Source organism: Lemur catta, chromosome X, assembly GCF_020740605.2.
Source record: "Lemur catta isolate mLemCat1 chromosome X, mLemCat1.pri, whole genome shotgun sequence".
Classification (NCBI taxonomy): domain Eukaryota; kingdom Metazoa; phylum Chordata; class Mammalia; order Primates; family Lemuridae; genus Lemur; species Lemur catta.
Window position 1 is genome coordinate 71268848 of NC_059155.1, and position 20631 is coordinate 71289478.

A 20631-nucleotide genomic window follows, 5' to 3' on the forward strand; every position below is an offset into this window, starting at 1 on the left:
AAGTGATCAGAGCAGGGGTCAGAGGTCAGGTGGTGACAGCCACCAGCTGGGATGTAACAGAGACTGATGTGAAGCTCAACTCGGAGATATCATCTACCTGTCTGTCTGTCTCTCTCTCTCTTCCCGCCTTAATTATGTTAAAATGCACTTAACATAAAATGTCCCATTTTAACCGTCTGAAAGTGTCCAGCTCAGAGACACGGAGTGCACCCATCCCATTGTGCGACCATCTTCTCCCTGGAGTTCCAGAACATTCATCACCCCAGAGGCAACCACCGGGCACCTGTTAAATAATTCTTCCCCATCCTCATCCAGGGTGGCTTCACCTTAACTTGATCACATCTGCAAAGACCCCATTTGCAATAAAGTCCCCTTTCTGAGTACTCGGGATGAGGACTTCTCAGAGTTCACAATTCAACCCGGCGCAGACGTCGCGGAAGCCAATGGGGACTTAAGAACCCAAGTACAATGTGACATTGGTACTTCACAGAGAAGTGCTCTGTCTCCTCCACTGACATTGTCACCTCCCTCCCCTCCCCTGGCCATAGTGAAACTAATAACAGTAAGAATGGCAGGTGTCACCTTCCTTCTACCCGAAAGCCAGGTGAGCATGAGAGTAAGGAGATAAGAACAGGGAATTGGATAATTCGCAGCCTGGGCCAGTAGTCTAGACGATGTAACCTCCAGGGCTGGCCGACCCGTCTCAGCATTGAAATCCAGACCCCCGCGTAGCAGCCTGCAATGCCTCTCTGCAAGCCCAGCCTGGCGTTTTGCAGGAAGGTGTGACTCTAGCCACGCATAAGCCTCGTTAGAAACTGTGCGTTAATACAGCCTCAGGTGTGTGCTCCTGACTCGAGGACGCAGCCAAAGAGAGACTCACCTTTCCAAAGGTAAGTGGAGAAGTCACACCTGATGCGTATATGTTACCTGCAGCCGCCTCTGCTTGGTCTTCATATCGGCTAAGATCTCGGCTTCCGGCTCATTCAGGCCACCTTGGATGGGCCCCCAGGGTGCAAATCCAAAATTAACATGCCAAGAAGCGCATCATCCTGCAGAATTACTTGAGTGCTGTGGGTCCAGGCCACCGGGGTTGACTTTGTGTTGATTCTCTTGGAGGAGGTGGGCGAGAGCAGGGATGTCTCTAAAATAGAGCACATGATACTCTGTGCGTGTAGACTTAAGTCTAACGAGTGAGAAGCTGTTCATTGGACCACAAGGTGGTCCTTGTTGTACCGTGTTTGGATCTAACTTTCAAACACTGGCAGGTAGACCAAGCCCCTTCCCACTTCCCTCTGTGGGAGAAGAACTCAACTGATCTTGTTTCTATTTCTTCCTTGTGTTTGGTGGAGCTTGTTTGTGGTAGGTTTATTTCACAGATGGTTGAGAGATCCCCTGTTCCAGGGATGCCACACTCTGTATTTGATCATTCCATACTGGAAAAATTACACATTTCTTCAACAGGATTTGTGATTTGGATGGCAACCAATTTGTTGTTATGCTCAGGGCTTGCAGGTCCATGTGGAAGATTCTGTTGTCTGAAAAGAGTTCGAGGTGGGGGTTAGGGAGGAGTGGTAGGGAATGGAAGGAAAGAGAACAGCAAGGACAGTAGAAGTGGGTTCTAGAAGCAGGAAGTTGAAAAGCCCAACCCAAGGTGACTTGCACAAGGGGGAGGGGGAGGCCAAGGTGTGCTTGGTACAAAATAGATGTCATGGCCGGGCGTGGTGGTTCACATCTGTGATCTTAGGACTTTGGGGAGGCTGAGGTGGAAGGATCACTTGAGGCCAGGAGTGAAGACCAGCCTCGGCAACATAGCAAGACTCCATCTCTACAAAAAATAGGAAAATTAGCTGGGCGTGGTCACACACACTTGTAGTCCCAGCTACTCGGGAGGCTGAGGTGGGAGAATCGCTTGAGCCCGTGAGTTGGAGGCTGCAGTGAACTATGATGATGCCACTACACTCCAGCCTGGACAACATAGCCAGACCCTGTCTCAAAAAATAATAATAAATAATTCAAAAAAAAAGATAGGCTTCATACTTGATAATGTGCAGAGAATGTGAGACACAGAGGACAAACTTATCTGTTACCTGCCTCTATGGAATTAGTTTTTGAGCACTTGGGTTTTTAATAGTACACATCCTAATGGGTGTGAGGTGGTTGTCTATGCCCTTTGACCTTCTTCTTTTCACCGACCAGGAGTCAATGTGGAGTCTTCGCTCACAGAAACCCCCATCGCTTCCTCTTCCAGAGCTGTCTTAGTGACAAACTCACCGATCGTGGTCTCAGCCCTCGAGTGCGTGGTCAGACATATAATTTAGGGAAGTCACAGAAACTTTACAGATCTGTAGATTTTAATTAAGCATCATGGCTATTTTTAAATGTCAAGAGAATTCTCTTATAGCTGGGTTATATAAGGATGGGGTGAGTATTATTTTTAAATTGTCCTTTCCCCCATAAGAGCAAAATACAGTCCTCACGGAAGGAATATCAGCAGCGGAGGCTGAGCTCCTGGGAGGCCCACACATGTACCTGGGGGATAAAAAGGGATTGTGCTGTCCTCAGCATGAGTATCACTGTGCCCGGTGGACAGGCTTCATGGTATGGGTGGGAAACAGGGTCTCGCTCCATCACCCGGGCTAGAGTACAGTGGTGTCATCATAGCTCACTGCAGCCTCCAACTCCTGGGCTCAAGGGATCCTCCTGCCTCAGCCTCCTGAGTAGCTGGGACTACAGGTGCCACCACCATGCCCAACTAATTTTTTTAAATCTCTTGTAGTGATGGGGTCTTGCTATGTTGCCCAGGCTGATCTCAAACTCCTAGACTCAAGTGATCCTCCTAGCTCAGCCTCCTGAATAGCTGGGACTGCAGGCGCATGCCACCACATGTGGCTAGTTATTTTGTTTGTTTTGTAGAGTTGGGGGTCTCGCTATGTTACCCAGGCTGGCCTCAAGCGATCCTCCTGCCTCAGCCTCCCAGAGTGTTGAGATTACAGCTGTGAACCAATACGCCCAAGCTCCATTTGTTCTTAAAGAGAATTCTCTTTATGTTCAAAAGAGCCACACTGTTAAATTAAAATTTATAGATATGTAAAGTTTTCCGCTGACATCTCTAAGTTGTATGCTATCATCGATGGAAAATGCCAGCCTCTGTCACTAAGGCAGCATGAGGAATCGATGATTGATGACAAACCAACCAGAAAGCACCACTTGGGGATGACACGTCCCAAGGCCACCCAGCAGGACCCCTTGTATTTTAGAATCTTTTCCTTCCAGCCAACTGGCCTCCAGGTGGTGCCAGAAGCTAAATTTTCCAGGAGCCTTAACTCCTCTTCTGAGAAAATCTTTTTCCAAAGCAGTTGGTGCCATTGAATCTCAAAACATCCCAATGTCTCTTGCCTAAAAATTTCCAGAATCCGGCGATGAAGTTAAAATGACAGCACCCCCACGGGATGCTGAGACTGAAGCCTTGGAAACACATCAGTCTTTAAAGAGCAGGCGGAAGGGAATTCCAAAGCACCTTTACGCTTCGGCTCGCGGGATCCAGTTTGCTTATTGACGGGCACAGAGCAAGCGCGTGGTTTTTCGGGCTTGCCCGGGTGGGCTGCACCAGGGAACGCCTGAGTCCTTCCTCTCAAAAGTGCTGTTTTATATTAATGCAGGGAGTGTCATTTTTTTTTTCTTTTGCTTTTGCGTACCCATGGTAACGGTAACAGCAACACCACCAAAAATAGCAATTATGATAAAAGGAAATTGAGCAAAGTTGTGGGGTGAAGGAATGGGCTCTTGAGTCGTTGTTGTCAATGCCACGTTTGATACCAAGACAGATACTGTCTACTTTTTGTGGTTTGTTTGTTTCTTTGCTTCTGAGAAACAATAGTAGCAACAGCAGTTGCAACGGTAGTCATGTTAATAAGACTGTGGTTTGGATACTGTGGGGCTCAGTACATTGTTTCTAAGGAAAAGAATCAGGAAGATACTGTTGCTATTTTGACATAGTAAAGTGAAATGCACAGGGCGAGGGGAAGAGAGCATCGTTTTAATTTCGGTCAGCTGAGTTATTGTCACTGTCAAAGCAATCTGTGGGGGATCCCTCAGCCGGGTGGGGCTGAGTCCCACGGGGACCTGTCTCTGTCGCCCGCACAGGACGTGGACCCTCTGCGGAACGCCCGAGTACCTGGCCCCGGAAGTCATCCAGAGCAAGGGCCACGGAAGAGCCGTGGACTGGTGGGCCCTCGGCATCCTGATATTCGAGATGCTCTCGGGGTAAGTAGAGCTCGGGCCGCGCCCCCTCCACCCGCCCGACCCCAGGGTGCCGCTGGGTGTGTGTGTGTGTGGGGGGGTCGCCAGTACTCATCATCCCATCTCCCTCCGACGGGCTTGGTGACGTGAATCAGCAAGTAAACTTGTTTCGCTGAGAGTCAAAAAACACAAACTTGTGAAAGATGCGGTGAGATTTTTGTATGAAAATATCGCATCCCTGTCTGCCTTAAAGAGAATGTTAAAGTGCAGTTTAGAAGTTTGTGAACGTGCAGCGTGCAAGGAAGGAGGGACTGTGTGCTTTGCTGAAAGCGCATCTGCATGTGCAGTTGGTGGCATTTGGAAGTCGGGGCAGGTCTGCCATCTGCCCTGTGTCCAGATGACGGGCAGGTCACCTGCTCCCTGGGGAGGATGTCACCTGTGATTCAGTGTTCAGGTCTTGTGTGCATCTGATTGCCTGTGGCGGGTGAAGATCAGGCAACCTTCCCTGTCCTTGGCAGACAGGCGTTCTCCTGCCAGCGAGGCACCTCTGGGCACCCTGCCCGCGGGGAGGGCTGATGAGCGGAGGATGTGGCACCGTGACGTCCCCCTTGGTAAATCCAGGGAGTCGCTGACTTCACCTGGGGAGGGGGCGGTGGTCATTGTCCCATGTGCTTATAGCGGCTCCTGTCTACCTGTCCATCCATCCATCCGTCTACTTGCCTGTATCACCTATACGTAGCTGTCTATATCTGCCCATCTACCCGTCCATGTAATGTATCTATCATCTATTTATATATCATCCGTCTGTCCTGACATAGGTCTCCATCCATCCATCCATCCATCCATCCATCTATTTATCTCTCTCTACCTGCCCATCTGTCTACCTCTTGCTCTTTTGAATTTTCCATTACTCTTGACTCAGATGAATCTCGCAAATCATATAGAACCAAACATCTCATGATACGCCCGAGCCCATGAAGTGCCAAGCAACACAAAAGGTTAGAAATCAGTTGCACCTGCACCTGTGCTATTATTTTGCATTTTAGAATTGCCCTTCATTTACTGAAGTAGAATCAGTTTATGTGATTTGGTTTTGACCTACAGGATTTTTGTTTTATTTTCCTTCCTTCATAATTTAAGCAAAATCTATGAGAGTATCAGCCCAGGGGTGTTGCTGTTGGTGAACCCCATAGACCAATACATAAAACTATGGGGGGAAAATGAAATTCCCTATTTCTGCCTGTGAAAATTGAGGGACTGAATAAGAATTGTGCTATTACTCTATTACTGTATTCGCTAGAGGAAACTTTTCTAATGAAAAAGAAACGTGTCTCTTAAAAGCTAGAAAACTGCATGCAAATTTTTGTTCATTTAGAACTCAGTATTCTGCAGAACACCAGTGGTCAGTACTTTTGGTTTGACTTGAGACCATATTTTCAAAATGAATTTTAGAGACGTTTGGTATTTTTCTCTTGTCAAAGACAGTATCAAAATTTGATTCAATTTATGTTTATTAGGTTTCTAGATTACTGCAGATGAGAAAAATATGCTGAGTTTTGAAAATTTTTGATAAGCCTCTCCTACCTCTTATGTACTTTTCAAAATAAATATTAAATTCTAAAAAAAAAAAAATAACTTGCACCTTTCCTGCCATAATATCATTGACCACCAGATGGCAGCGTTGCCTGCGGATTTTTGAATCCTTGCAGCTAATGGTCTTATTTATGTATTTATTTTATTATTATTATATATTCTTATTTCAGCATATTGTGGGGGTACAAAAGTTTAGGTTACACATATTGCCCTTGCCCCCCCACCCTCCCCCCATCTAACGGTTTTAAATAAAGTAATATTTATGTTCCCCAATGTCTGTCTTTATTCTTAGGACAGAGTGTGACATAGAATAGTATCAATGCAATGCACTACTAGAACATAATACGTTAGACTATAATAGAAAATTATTGGGATAGGATAGAATTAGAGTGGAATATTAGGCGCTATTAAAACTATTACATTAGAATTATATAAAATTATCAGAATTATTACTAGGATATAATGTAGCAGAATATTAGAACATATCGAAATATTGCAATGCAGCTGAAGAGAAAATATAATTATAATGTATTAGCAGGCTCTATTATTAGCATACTTGATCATGAATAATTAAAACCTAATGCAAGCACAGGGTGCATTTCAGACTAGGAGGGAGGTATGCATTTGCAGGGGGCCTGTTTCCATTTCCCGCCTTTCTAGTTAGAGCCCACTTTCTGGGTGTATCTTTGGAGAGCGATGAATCCATACGTTGTATTCCGAGCCTGGCTGACCCCAGACCCCTCCCGGGCGTTTCCCGGCTGTCCCTCCCTCCGCTCTGGCCAGCTCAGCGCTCACCTGGACGTCTCCACAGCTTCCGCACCATCCCCTGCACCTGTGCACTCCCCTGCCTGCAGACCCTGTTCCTCAGAGCAGCCGGAAGTGTCCTGTCCCCACGCCAGCCACCAGGTGTGTCTGTCATCCTACAGAGCCCGCTCTTGGCTTTCTGGGATGACCAGACCAGAGCTGGAGAGAGCTCCTTTCCATGTGCGGCTCTCGGACGGTGTGTATGGGGTCCACCTGCCTCCGGACACGGCCCCTCCTTGGACCACACCGTCCCACTGCCCCTCACACTTGCCCCCAGGTGTTGCCTGTGCCCTGCCCGTGGGGCAGCCTCACCTGTAAGCTGGTCCCAGAGCCCGGGGGCTTTTTTCTTTCCCTACGCTGCGCCCCATCCTCGCATGCCCCGTTCCTTGCTCTTGGCGCTGTGCCTGACAGCGGAGTTCCTCATTCCTGCTCAACCTCAGCCAGCCTGTGTTGTCCGATTTCATCTTTTAGCATGAAAGCATCAAGGCAGGAAGCTTTGAGGAAGAATCTAAAGGTGTGTGACATTGCAGTGAGACCCCTTCCACCTTCCCACCTCTCTCTAGAAACATCTTTCTTCCTTTTCTTGCACGTGCCTTTCTGAGGTCAGCCCACCTTGGGCAGGTAAAGCGGTAGCTGACAGTTTGGGGGACAGTATTTTTTCAAACCGGGGTGTTTCTGGGACTCAGAGGCAGCACACTGGGTCACAGCACCTGTCGTACCTCGCCTTCCCGGACAGTACATTACACTGGAAGATTTAGATGGGTAGAATATTTACATTACAGTTTTCCTGATTAACACATTAACTGCCATGTGAGTTGTATTTAACTCATGTTAGTTTGGAGCCTGGGGCCTCGTGAACCATCTGTAACTCACAGCTCTCTTCCCCTTGGGAGCTGCGAGAACTGTTTTTCAAGTTGCATATAACTCACGCACAGAAAACAATTAAAACAACAAATTTTTCATTAAATTAGAAAGGATCATTTTGTTTTTGAAGTTTTTTTATTACTATTTCAAAATGGTATGGGGGTACAAAAGTTTTGCTTATATAAATTGCTTTTGTACCGTTTGAGTCAAGGTTATAAGTGTGTCCATCCCACAAATAGTTTGCATTGCACCCATAGGTGTGAATTTACCCATCTCCTCCTCCCCCTCCCGCCTGTTTGATTTCCGATGAATGGTATTTCCATATGTGCACATAAGTGTTAATTGATTAGTTCCAATTTGATGGTGAGTCCATGTGGTGCTTGTTTTTCCGTTCTTGGGATATTTCACTTAGAACAATGGGCTCCAGCTCCATCCAGGATAATACAAGAGGTGCTACGTCACCATTGTTTTTTGTGGCTGAGTAGAACTCCATGGTGTACATAGACCATATTTTATTAATCCACTCATGCATTGATGGGCACTTGGGTTGTTTCCACATCTTTGCAATTGTGAATTGTGCTGCCATAAATTTGAGTGCAGATGTCTCTTTTATAGAATGTCTTTTTTTCTTTTGGGTATCAAATGGTTGTTTTCAAACTTTTTTATTCTATTTTCATAATAAAACACCATGGCCCCAAGGGGAAAAAAAATTGTTTTTCCTTGTGTGTGGAAGGCAGTGTGTTAAATAATAGTGCTAGTGACAAAATTGGTGTGAATTTTTAAGATGAACATCTTGAGGCTACTCTCATGCCGATTGCCCTTCCAAGGATAGCTGTCACCAGAGACAACTTTAAGTTGCTTAAAATGCCAAGTCCCATAGAACGAGCATCATTTCCCGCTTGCTGAGAGTTGGAAGCAGTTCGTCCACTTGGAGACAGAAGTGTGAGGCTTTCAGAGGGACGTGCCCTCCGGTGCTGCACGCTGTCTCTGCTTTTTCCTTCAGGCGAGATGAGTTAGTGCTCACTTTTTATTATTTTTTCCACTTATTACATACCTTTCCCATGATATTATCATGTAACGCCTGCTTTCCAAGAGCGCTTTCTTTAATATTCTCCATAAATGGTTTTAGGTATGTATGACACATTTTCTCCCGGAGTTTAATGTTCCCTTCCCAAATTTGTACGTTTCCCTGATAGAATCAGACAGCTGAGTGTATTCAGACGGGGCCGCCTCCCAAACCCGGAGAAAAAGCAGTATGACTCCCCCAACTACTGGTGGAGAAAGTGCCTCGGGTGGGGAAGGTAGGGCTGGGGGATTGTTGGCACCCAAAGCTTCTTGCTTGGGGAGGATTGGATGGATGTCTCTATGTGGACTTTAGCTTTTGAGTCTGGTCTAGGTGGTTTTTCAATATGGAAGCCCCTACCTCCAGACCCGGCAGCTCAGAGAGATAGGGCTGTTGAAACACTCACCTTCATGCCAAACTGTAAAACGAAGGAACCTAAATGTTCCTTAAGAATAAAAGGCCATTTTAGTGCCATGTTGCATCTTGCATTCAGCTAAGTTAGTATAATACCTTTCGTTTTCCCATTAACCTGCCTTTTCTGTCAACTTTCACATTGATTCTGACTTTCGTACATCACCTTTCTGTTCTTTGTTTTTCTTCAGATGTTTCTACTCTCACTTCTCTGTGGTGTGTGTGGAGAGTTAATGTGTATACTCTGTGTATGAGTGTCTGGGGCTGAGGTGACCACAGACTGGGGGCTTAAATAACAGGAGTTTGTCCCCTCCCAGTCCCGGAGCCCAGGAGTGTGAGACGCAGGGGTCTCGGGCCACGCTCCCTCCTGCAGGCTCCAGGGGAGGCTCCTTCCTGCCTCTCCCAGCTCCTGGGGGCTCCAGGCATCCCTGGGCTTGTGGCCGCATCACTCCAGCCCCTGCCTCCATCTCCACGTGGCTTCTCCTCTGTGTCTGTGTCTCCTCTGCTGTCTCTTAGGGGGACACTGTTCACCGGGTTTAGGGACCACCCTGATCCACGATGACCTCATCTTAACTAATTACATCTGCAAAAATGCTACTTCCAAATTAGATCCCACTGACAGGTTGTTGGGGTCAGAACATAAATGTGGGGCACCTTCATTCTGCCCAACATACTGTTTTTCTTTAAAATAAAAAAAGTCAGAAAGTTACCAGGAATCGACAGGAGAATTATTTTTGCTTATTGAAATCTGTGGTCATGATTCAGAAAATCATTTCAAAACTTCGTTTTATGAGATATCTGAATTGCTCATATCCCTGAATTAGAGTATCTAGTTCAAAAGAAGCTGAACAGAAAATACATTGTGAGTTGCGTCTTTGCCTTGGGCAATGTGAGAACTTATCGGAGTGTAACTTGCACCCGAGGGTAGGCAGGGATCCAGTGTGTATTTATTTGACTGCCAGAGTTTCTTGGATTTATCTTGGTCTTTGCGGCTTTAAGTATATTTCTTCTTTAGATCATTTCAGAGTTTTACAATGTATTTCCAGATATTCATAGAGAGGTCTGTTGTTTTCTACACTAAGACTACAACCTGTGCTATGATACCAGCAACACGGCATAGTCTGAAAGTCTTGCTTTTAGATACTTGCTGCTAGATTCAAGGCTGTGCATTCATGTATTCCCATCTTCTCCTACTCCAGAGGTCAATAATTTTTTTTTTTTTTTTTGCAAAGAGCCAGAGAGTAAATATGTGCATCTTTGCATGCCACGAGGTCTCAGTTGCAACTCCCAGCTCTGCTGTTGTAGCTGAAAAGTAGCCACAGAGGATCCTAAGGAAACAAGATGGCCTGAGTAAAAGAAGGGGGTGGCTGTGTGCCAATAAAACTTTATTGACAAAAGCAGACGGTGGGCCATAGTCTGTCAACCCTTGGGCCAGATCTCTGTTGTATAAAGGTCCAAGCTAGAAAGCAACGTTGACTTTCTAAGTCCTAAGGTGGATTGTTCAACACCGGAGATTCAGATACGGCTGATTGCAAAATGACACCAACAGCCCTGTCTCAAGAAAGATCCCATTCTTGGCCGGAGCGCTGTATTCACTGCAAGAAACTTTTATTTTTAAAAATTATTTTTTTATTTTTTTCATGGCCACATAATAATTGTACCTATTCATGGGGTGCACAGTGATGTCACAGGACGTGTGATGTATAGTGATCAGATCAGGGTAATTAGAGAGTCCATCATCTCAAACAGTTATTTTGTTTTGCATTAGGAACATTCAATATTCTCCTTCGAGGTGCTTGATACTATGTAACATTGTATTGTTAACTATACTCATGCTACGGTGCTGTTGAACTGGAACTTGTTCCTCCTCTCTGTGATTTTGTGTTCTTTAACAAATCTCCTCCTATCCCTCCCTCCTTCCTACCTTCCCAACCTCTAGTATCCTTTGTTCTAGTTTTACTTCCACAAGATCAACTTTTAAAAAAAATCTTCCACATATGAGTGGGAAGATACAATGTTGAACTTTCTATTCCGGGCTTATTTCGTTTAATATAGTGTCTTCCGCTTCCATTCATGTTGCTGCAAATGACAGGACTTCAGTCTCTTTTACGGCCAAATAGTCTTCCATTGTGTCTGCACACCACGATTCTCTGTATCCCTTCACCTGTCAAGGGGCACCTAGGTTGATTCCGTATCTTGGCTCTTGTGAATAGTGCTGCATTAAACACGAGGCTGCAGATACCTCTTTGATGTACTGATTTTCTTTCTTTTGGGTAAATTCCCAGCAGTGGGATTGTGGTGTCATATGGTAGTTCTAACTGTAGTTTTTTTGAGGACACCCCATGCCGCTCTCCGTGGTGGCTGTACTAGTTTACATTCCCACAGTGTACAGGACTTCCCTTTTCTCCATATCCTCACCAGCATTTGTTGTTTTATTTTATTTTATTTTTTGTCTTTTTGATCATAGCCATCCTAACTGGGGTGGGGCAGTACCTCATTGTGGTTTGGATTTGCGCTTCCCCGATGACTAGTGATGTTGAGCATTTTTTCATACACCAGTTGGCCATTTGTATGTCTTCATTTGGGAAATGTCTGTGTAGACCATTTGCCCATTTTTAAAATTGGATTGTTTGTTTCTTTGCTGTTGAGAGGTTTGAGTTCCATTCTTGGCCATGAACTTCAGAAAGCATTTACGCACAAGGTGTTTGGTATACAGTTAGTGCTTCTGAATGAGATGCCCCTAAGGCATTGCTTGCTTCCTGTTCAGCTGGTCAGCAGATACCTCCTAAATGGTCATCACTTCCCATCCAAGGGACCCTGTCCTACCCGTGGGTCTTAGGACACCACACCTCGCCTCTCGGAACCATCTGTGTGTCTCGCGATAGCGATGACTTCAGCGTGCAAGGAGAGACTGCATGTGAAATAAATCATTCTCTGAGCATGTTAAGGAGAGATGGCAATCGTTACAAAAGCGGAGAATTTTTTCCACGCTTGGTCTCCGCTAAAAATAGATGTTTATTCTTCTGACAGGTTTCCTCCGTTTTTTGATGACAACCCGTTTGGCATCTACCAGAAAATTCTTGGAGGCAAAATAGATTTCCCCAGACATTTGGACTTCAGTGCGAAGTAAGTAAACCCTCGTCATCGGGTGTGTTTATTTTTAAAGCGTCTGAGATCCCAGTTGAAGGATTCAGTCATCGGGACACCATATTGCATGATTCCATGGGGCTGTGCTGGAACTATTTGGGATCTGTCATCTTTTCCACGAAAAGGGGGAAAAGGTTTTAATTATTCTTTAATGAGATTTCACATCGTAATGACTCTTGGCCATAGTTCATTCCTTTGGAGATAAATGATGCTTAAAATGAGCAAGTGAGGGAATCTGTTATCATACGTTGTGAGACACGGTCTTGGTGCTGGACCAGACGGAGCCTCCTCTCTGAGCTACGTTTGTGGTTGGCAGAACCGTCCATGGATTTAGCAGAGTTTTATCTTTTCTGTCTGGCTTCACTTATGCTCACCCTTAAAGTTCTTTTTTTCATGCTAAATTTAGTTCAGTGATGAGCGTGAATAGTTGCATTTAATGAATATTGGTAGCATTGGCTGTGCATCTCATCAGAGTTGTGTCAATAGGGAATAAAGTGTGTGTTTTTTTTATTTTTTAAATATAAGGATGCTTTTGCTTTTCCAAACACCTTCCTCCATCCTGCATCGGGCCACCTTGTAGCCGTTTTTACCATCGAGAGTCCTGATTTCTGTTTGTTCCACGGTATTTCCCAGATGAGTGGGTGGGGGCAGCAACCCCACCTAATTGCAAAATGGAGCTAAATGCATTAAATTGAGAGCTAAACTGTTCTCTTGTTTGGGCTACTGTCTTTGAATAGCCTGTGGAAACTGCATTCAGTGTAAACTTACAGACCAGGCTAGCATGGACGTGCCTTTTGTTTTATTCTATTCTATTTCATTTTTATTATTTTTTGAGACACAGTGTTGCTATGTCACCTGGGCTAGAGTGCAGTGGCATCATCATCATAGCTCACAGCAACCTCAAACTCCTGGGCTCAAACGATCCTCCTGCCTCAGCCTCCGGAGTAGCTGGGCCTACAGGCATGTGCCAGGACACACAGGCTAATTTTTCTGTCTTTAGTAGAGACAGGGTCTCGCTCTTGCTCAGGCTGGTCTCGAACTCCTGACCTCAAGCGATCCTCCCACCTCGGCCTCCCACAGTGCTGGGATTACAGGTGGGAGCCACCGCGCCTGGCCTATCGACATACCCTTTAATGGGGCAACTGTCTCTGTGCAGTTAAGTGTCCTGGTGGGGAACGTGCCTCACTCATCCTAACCACAGATCCTTCGAGTGAACAGAAGGTGACATAGTCTTTCTCTTGGCTTGAGTTTGCGTTGCGTTCGACACACCAGGCAAGCTTGACAAGACTGCAGCAAGAAAAGGAGGCTCCGTTTAACAATAAATGATCTACAAAGGGGCACCCTGTCCAGTGAACATTAAGACTAAAGTTTGAAGGAATATATTGCACCCAAAAATCAATTGCTCTAGAAAGAAATGAAAACGATCCTATAGGATTTCTCTCCCAGGGCTCAAATCCCCACTGAGTCAAACGGCATTGTTTCACATGGATGTCAAGGCACGTTTAAAATCGAGATATATATTTATCCGCTGTTAACCAGCAATTCCGTTAGATTAGAGTCTAACCATACCCACCGACAGATCTCTCTGCCAATTGACGGCCACCCTGCCTGCCGGGAATTCTCCTGGGACGAGCTCCAGGTGTGTGTGAGGTGCACGTTGGCGGAACCCAGCCCATGGTGGGCACATAAGGTGTTCCCCTCGGCACAACTTGCTTCAGGCACAATAAATGTGGGTGATCTCTTGCATTCCTGCCAAACAGCCCCTTTCTTCTGTAGATGTCTAAGGGTCTTGGGCATCTCAGAAGGTCACGGGGTATATTTCTTTTCTTCTTGCTGGGAATGACTTAAAGTCTTCCAAGAGAAGGGACTATCCTTAGGTATCGGATCATGGATTCCGTCATTGGTGTGAAGGTGCCACGTCATTTAAATTAAGTATTGAGCATGTTTCCTTTTTTTAAATTTTTTTAGGGAGTAGGTTTCCAGTGTTTTGTAGAGCAAATAGAAGCCTCATCAAAGTGCAGTCTTTTGCCTTATCTTTTTCTCATACTTTATTGTTGTTGAGAAGAGAAAACTGTCTTGGCATTTTTTTTTATTTTTATTTTTATTTTATTTCAGAGTATCAAGGGGGTGCAAACGCTTTGGGTACGTAAATTGTTTTTGCACCACCGAACGAGTCCTTTCTCATCCAAACCAGTCACCCCCGGGTGTCTGTGACGGTAGAATTCTGTTCTCAGATTCTTAAAGTCGTACGTCGGTTCCTGCACCTTTTAACATTGGACGGCGTGAATGTGTTGCCAAGGCAAATGGGTTCTTGCACTGAGATTGAAATTTCTTATAGAAATATGTATATAATTAAAAAGGAGAGAAAAACAAAAGAAGAAGCAAAGCTTTGGGACTTGTCACCAAGTTGGTAGAGCTATGAACTGCGAGCGGTTTTTGTTTGTTTGTATTTTTGTTTATCCGTGCCTGATAGTATGTGCATCAGAGAGCAGTCAGCCGGCACCAGGGTAGTCAGGAAGACTTGCAGTTTGGCCTCGGTGAATGAAGAGGTCGCCGGCAGACACAGAGCCCATCCTGGGGTTGAGCTGCCCACCCACGGCCACGCTCCTTTGCGTGGCCTTGAGTTTTTGGGGGACTCCCTTTCATCTGCACTCCTTGCCTTCCACACTGGTTTGCAAGAGCTCACTTTAGTATTTTAAATAGACCTTTGTTTTCTTACAAGCCCCGTCCATCCAGCTTTAAGCATCTGCACTAATCCAGCCAACAGTGGAGTAAATAATACCAAAATTAAAAAATAAAACAAACCTCCATGTTTACTTGGGAATGTCTTTGGGGAGGGTCTTGTCCTAACTTTTCAGTGATTTTATATCCCCTGCCCTGTGCAAACCTCTCCCTCCTTCACCAGACGGTCACAAAATCCCAGCCTTAGCCGGGCGGGTGGGCTCTGATATTTCACTTGGAGGCAAGGATGGCAGGGAAGTCCGACAGGCATCCTCTCCTGTCGTAATTCAGAATATGCACAGTGTCCGGAAGCTCTTCGGGGATAGGTCTTGCTTGCCAAAAAGTTTCAGTAGGGACCTGCGAAATTCACAGCCTGTCCTGAGAATAGGACGTCAATTGAGTTGTTTAAGTGTTCTCTGCTGGTTGGAGAACCCAAGTGTGTCTTGAGCCCAATTTGTGGTACACACCCTGGGGCAGAGTTTATGTCAGGACAGCTTAGACGGCTGAGCTTGGATCTGCGGGTATTGGATTGTTTGGGAGAACTTTATATTATATTATATTATATTATATTATATTATATTATATTATATTATGTTATTATAGTTTATATTATATTTGGTGTTATATTCATAGTATGATATATACTATACATATTAATAATATATCCTGTATTTATTATGCATATCCTGTGTTATGTCTATATATATTATTACAGTATACGCTACATATTCCATGCATACACACACACACACCATCCTTTTCACACCACCACTTTTCATCTCAGAAGCCCCCTCATCCTCTGGAAGTCTTCAACCTCCTTGCCAACTCCCCATCCTCCCTGGACCGTCTTCTTGTTATTTCTGACACTATCTGTCATTTCAAAGGAAAGACCTAAGTGAACAAGCAGACCCTCACAGACCCATCCTAATTTGTGTGCTTACGCGAGAACCCGGCGTTTTAAAGCAGGAATGCCGTCAATAAGCAGACCCCCGGGCGTGCAAAGCGCGGCTGTTTATTTTGCTGAGAGCAGCTGTCTTCTGTTCCGTGGGGACAGTCTGACGGGTGTATTTACGGGAAGTGTCGGTCCCTCCCCGCAGCCACACAAATTTCTCACGCCGCCCTGTTCAGAAGCGCATTTTCTTTATGGAGATTGAATCCGCCGGCTTCTCTTAGGTCTGGCCGCATGCACAGCCTCGCATAAGTTGTTTCAGAACCGCTATGACGGTCAAGAAGCGAACACTGGAAACGTTTTGCCAAATCGGAAATTGTGCTGCGTTGCAAACGCACACATTGTAGTGTGTAGACTCTATCTCTGATGATGTCCCGTGTGTGCTCGGGGCGATATTAAGATTTTCGTGTCGTTTTTGTCTCCTTCCCCTGACTAGAGACCTCATTAAGAAACTGCTCGTTGTGGACAGAACAAAGCGGCTGGGAAACATGAAGGTAAGTTTTTCATCGCACGGATACTAAGTGGTGTCTGATGCAAACTGCCGACGTTTGACACCAATGTCGATGTTTATAGATAGAAACCAAAGCGTGTTCATGTTTAGTTCTTGGTTGTGTTTCAAAGCTGGGTTTCTGGGCCCCCAAGATCCCCGGATCTCCCCACCTCTCCACACAAGCCAATGGTGCAACAGCAATTTATAAGTTATCATGCATTATATTGTTTTAGTTTTTAACCAGCCCTACTGAGAGAGCCTGCACATGCCCTACAATTTACCCATTGAAAATGTGCGATTCAGTGGCTTTTAGTATTCATGTGGTTACGTGCAACCACCACCATGATTAATTGTAGAGCATTTTCATCACCTCCAAAAGGAAATTCTATCTTCTTCATCGTTCACTCTAGTGTCCTTCCGTCACCTCTTGCCCTAAACAACCACTAATCTACTTTCTTTCTCCATAAGTTTCTGGGCTTTCCTGAAAATAGAATGGCACAAACATGACCTTCTGTGCCTGGTTTCTTCCACTTAGTGTTTTCTGGGTTCATCTGTGTGGTGACTTCATGCCTTTTTATGGCCGGTTACTGTTCGGTTCTACGGAGAGACCCTTTCCATTTGTCCAGTCATCCTTTGATGGACTTGTGGGCTCTTCCCCCCTTTGAGCTGCTGTGACAGGTCTGCCCTGAACACAGGTGGACGCATCTTTATGGGAAGTGGTGATTATTTTAGAAGGTGCACATCATGTATGATTTCCACATGCTTTTTCTGTGGAGGGAAATATAATTAAGGAACTGAGTGCTCCATAAACAGTATGATGTCTCGGATGCATGTTCCGGTTCTGTTTTGGCATCCCTGCATTTGCTAGGATTCGTGGATTTTATGTGAGCTGTCTCTAGTCCCGGGCACCCTTGGAGGGGCATGAATGGGCACGGATGTGCACGTTCACCCTGGAAATTGCAATGTGGAGAGAGAGACACAGGGAACCAGTGTGTGACGCTCGAGCCATGTAGATCTCTCAGGGCCCTCTGTTTGTGTTTGTAGGAGTTTCTTGTGGCTGCCCTAACAAACTTAGGGGGTTAAAGCAACAGAGATTCATCCTCTCCCAGGCCCGGAGCCCAGGAGTGTGAGACGCAGGGGTCTCGGGGCCGCGCTCCCTCCACAGGCTCCAGGGAGGCTCCTTCCTGCCTCTCCCAGCTCCTGGGGGCTCCAGGCATCCCTGGGCTTGTGGCCGCATCACTCCAGCCCCTGCCTCCATCTCCACGTGGCTTCTCCTCTGTGTCTGTGTCCCCTCTGCTGTCTCTTAGGGGGACACTGTCATTGGGTTTGGGGCCCTCCCTAATATCTTCATCTCGACTTAATCACATCTGCAAAGATTCTGTTTCCGAATAAGGTCCCAATCACAGTTTGCATGGTCTGGACTGGCTTTTGCCTCGGCTCTTTCTGAGAGTGGACAAGTCCTGTTTGAATATTGCAACCATTTAGCAGTGAGCAGGGCCCCTTGCCCGGGCTTGGGGAGACACGGATGACCAATGCGTAGAATTTTCTGAGAGTAGCAGAATGACCTCAGTAGTGGACGTGGGGAGAACAAACCTTCCCAGTCTAAGGAAAACTAGAAAAAGCTCCCAAACACCTGAGCCAGGTCTTCAAGTGTGGCGAGGATTTCCTGATGTGGAGACTTGACTGAAGGAGGTTCAAGAAACCGCCTAATTTATATTATTATTTTTTAAATGAACAAGTAAAAATTCATGCATATTTCTCTTGTACAACATGCTGTTTTAAAATATGCACCTGCTGTTTCCCGCTCTGCCCTGGGCCACCTCTTCACGTGGAGCCACAATCCTTTCTCTTCGGGAAGCATCACCGTTCTGTTTAAGGCCTTCGTCCTCGGCGGACGCTGCTCCATCCTCCATGCTTGGAAAATTTCCTGCGCTTAAGATCTTTTCCTCTTTCTTTCATGTTAGATGGCTTTACACACACACACACACACACACACACACACACACGTTCCTGTGTACAATATATAACGTGCTTATTAATATATGTGTGTATCTGTATGTACACATTGCATTTTTATATACTTTATGCACTATATATACATACTACATAAAGTATATAAAGTGTATATATAATATATGTGTATATACACATTGCATTTTTATATATTGTGTATCAAGTATGTGGTGTATGTATATATACATGTACATATTGTATTTTTATATACTTTATATACCATATATATACACACATGTGCATAAAGTATATAAAGTGTATATATAAATGTGTGTATACATATACACATTGCATTTTTATATACTTTATATACCATATACACACATGTGCATAAAGCATATAATGTGTGTATATATGTGTGTGTACATATACATACACATTGCATTTTTATATACTTTATATGAAGCATATGTGGTGTGTGTGTATATGCACACATACTCAGTACATTTTCATGTACTTCAAATATGATATGTGAAGTGTGTGGGGGGTGTGTATATATACATATGCACATTGCATTTTTATATACTTTATACACCATATGTATACACAGTATGTGTGGTATGTGTGTATATATATTATAGTATTTTATATGTACACATACTTCACTTTTGCCCTCCAAAGACTAAGGTATGTATGTTTATACACGTTATGTATTGTATGTACACATAATATCTTACATCGCTTACCGGTGGGGTTAAGTTCTCAGAAATGTGTCGTTAGGTGATCTAATCCTTGTGCAGACACTCTTGTGTGCATTGTCACAAACCTAGACGGCGTATCCTACACGCTCAGGGTATATGGAATAGCTGTTGCCCCTGGGCTGCAGACCTCTGTAACATGTTCCAGTCCTGAGTATCGTAGGCAGTTGTAAGGCAATGGTAAGTGTTTGTTTATCTAAACACAGATGCAAAGTGGTGCAGTTGTATAGGGCACTTACCATGAATGGGGCTTGCAGGACTAGAAATTGCTCTGGGTGAGTCAGCGAGTGAGTGCTGAGTGGATTTGCAGTCCTGGGACATTTCCGTGCACTTCTGTAGACGGTATAAACACTGCACACTTAGACTACACTAAATTTATGAAAAATATTTTCCTTTCCTCAACAATAAATCAACCTTAACTCACTAACTTTTTTTCTATGTAAATGTTTTAGTGATCTTAAATTTTTTGACTCTTTTTAAAAATAACACTTAGCCTAAAAAAAAAAAAAATTGTACAGCTCTACGAAAAAATATTTCTTTCTTTATATCCTTATTCTGTAAGCTTTTCTCTGTTTGAAAATTTTTAATTTTTATTGTTTGCTCTTAAACTTTTTTGTTCAAAACTAAGGCACAAGCACACACATGAGCCTAGGGCTACGCAGGGTCCGGATCGCTAATATCACTGTCTTCACCTGCATGTCTTGTCCCACTGCAAGGTCTTCCGGGGCAGGAACACGCGTGTGGGGCTGTCACCTCCTATGATAATAGTGCCTTCTTCTGGATACCTTCTGAAGGAGCTGCCTCAGGCTGTATGACAGTTTTTTCTTTTTTTTTTAAATAGAAGAACACCCTGAAATAACAATAAAAGGTGTAATATAGTACATACATAACCCAGTAACAGAGTCATTGATCATGATCCAGTGTTATGTATTGTACACAATTGTGTGCATGTACTTTTGTACAGCTGGCAGTGCGGTAGCTTTGTGTACACCAGCACGTCACAAGCACATGAGGTATGTGTCGCGCTGAGATGTTACGATGCCTGCATGTCACTAGCAGATAAGAATGTTCCAGGTTCGTTATAATCATTTGGGGCCAGCATTGTACATGCAGTGCATTGTTGGCCAAAACGTTGTTATGTGGTGCATGACTGTATACACACAAATACATACATACACTTCATATCCGACATATATATGTAGTAGATAAAATTGTAGTTTGCATACTGTATGTGTATATATACACATTATATATACAGTATAAAAAGTGTGTGTATGTATATACAGTATCCAAACTAGAATTTTATTACTACTTATATACTGTATATACAGAGTATATACAGTATATATGTGTGTGTATGTATATGTAAATATGTGTACGAGAATACACACACATCCCTTAATGTAAAAAGTGTACTTAGTGTCATTTTACCCTTTAGCATAAAAAGTGTATATATACCGTATATAAAGTTGTGTATATATACAGTATAAAAAATGTGTATATAAAGTATATATACACACACACACAGGATCCAAACTAGAATTTAACCACCATTTATATACTGTATATATAAAGTATCTATATGTGTGTATACATATGTGAATATGCGTATGAGTATATAAACACACACATCCCTAAA

General features: G+C 44.3%; 1 protein-coding gene across 1 annotated transcript in view; it reads left to right on the plus strand.

Moving 5' to 3' along the window:
* PRKX (protein kinase X-linked) overlaps positions 1-20631 on the plus strand; it is a 76703-nt gene that overhangs the window by 45356 nt on the left and 10716 nt on the right. Inside the window, 3 exon segments of the mRNA XM_045537893.1 lie at positions 4144-4263; positions 12005-12100; positions 16228-16285. Coding sequence (XP_045393849.1) covers positions 4144-4263; positions 12005-12100; positions 16228-16285 — 274 coding nt within the window.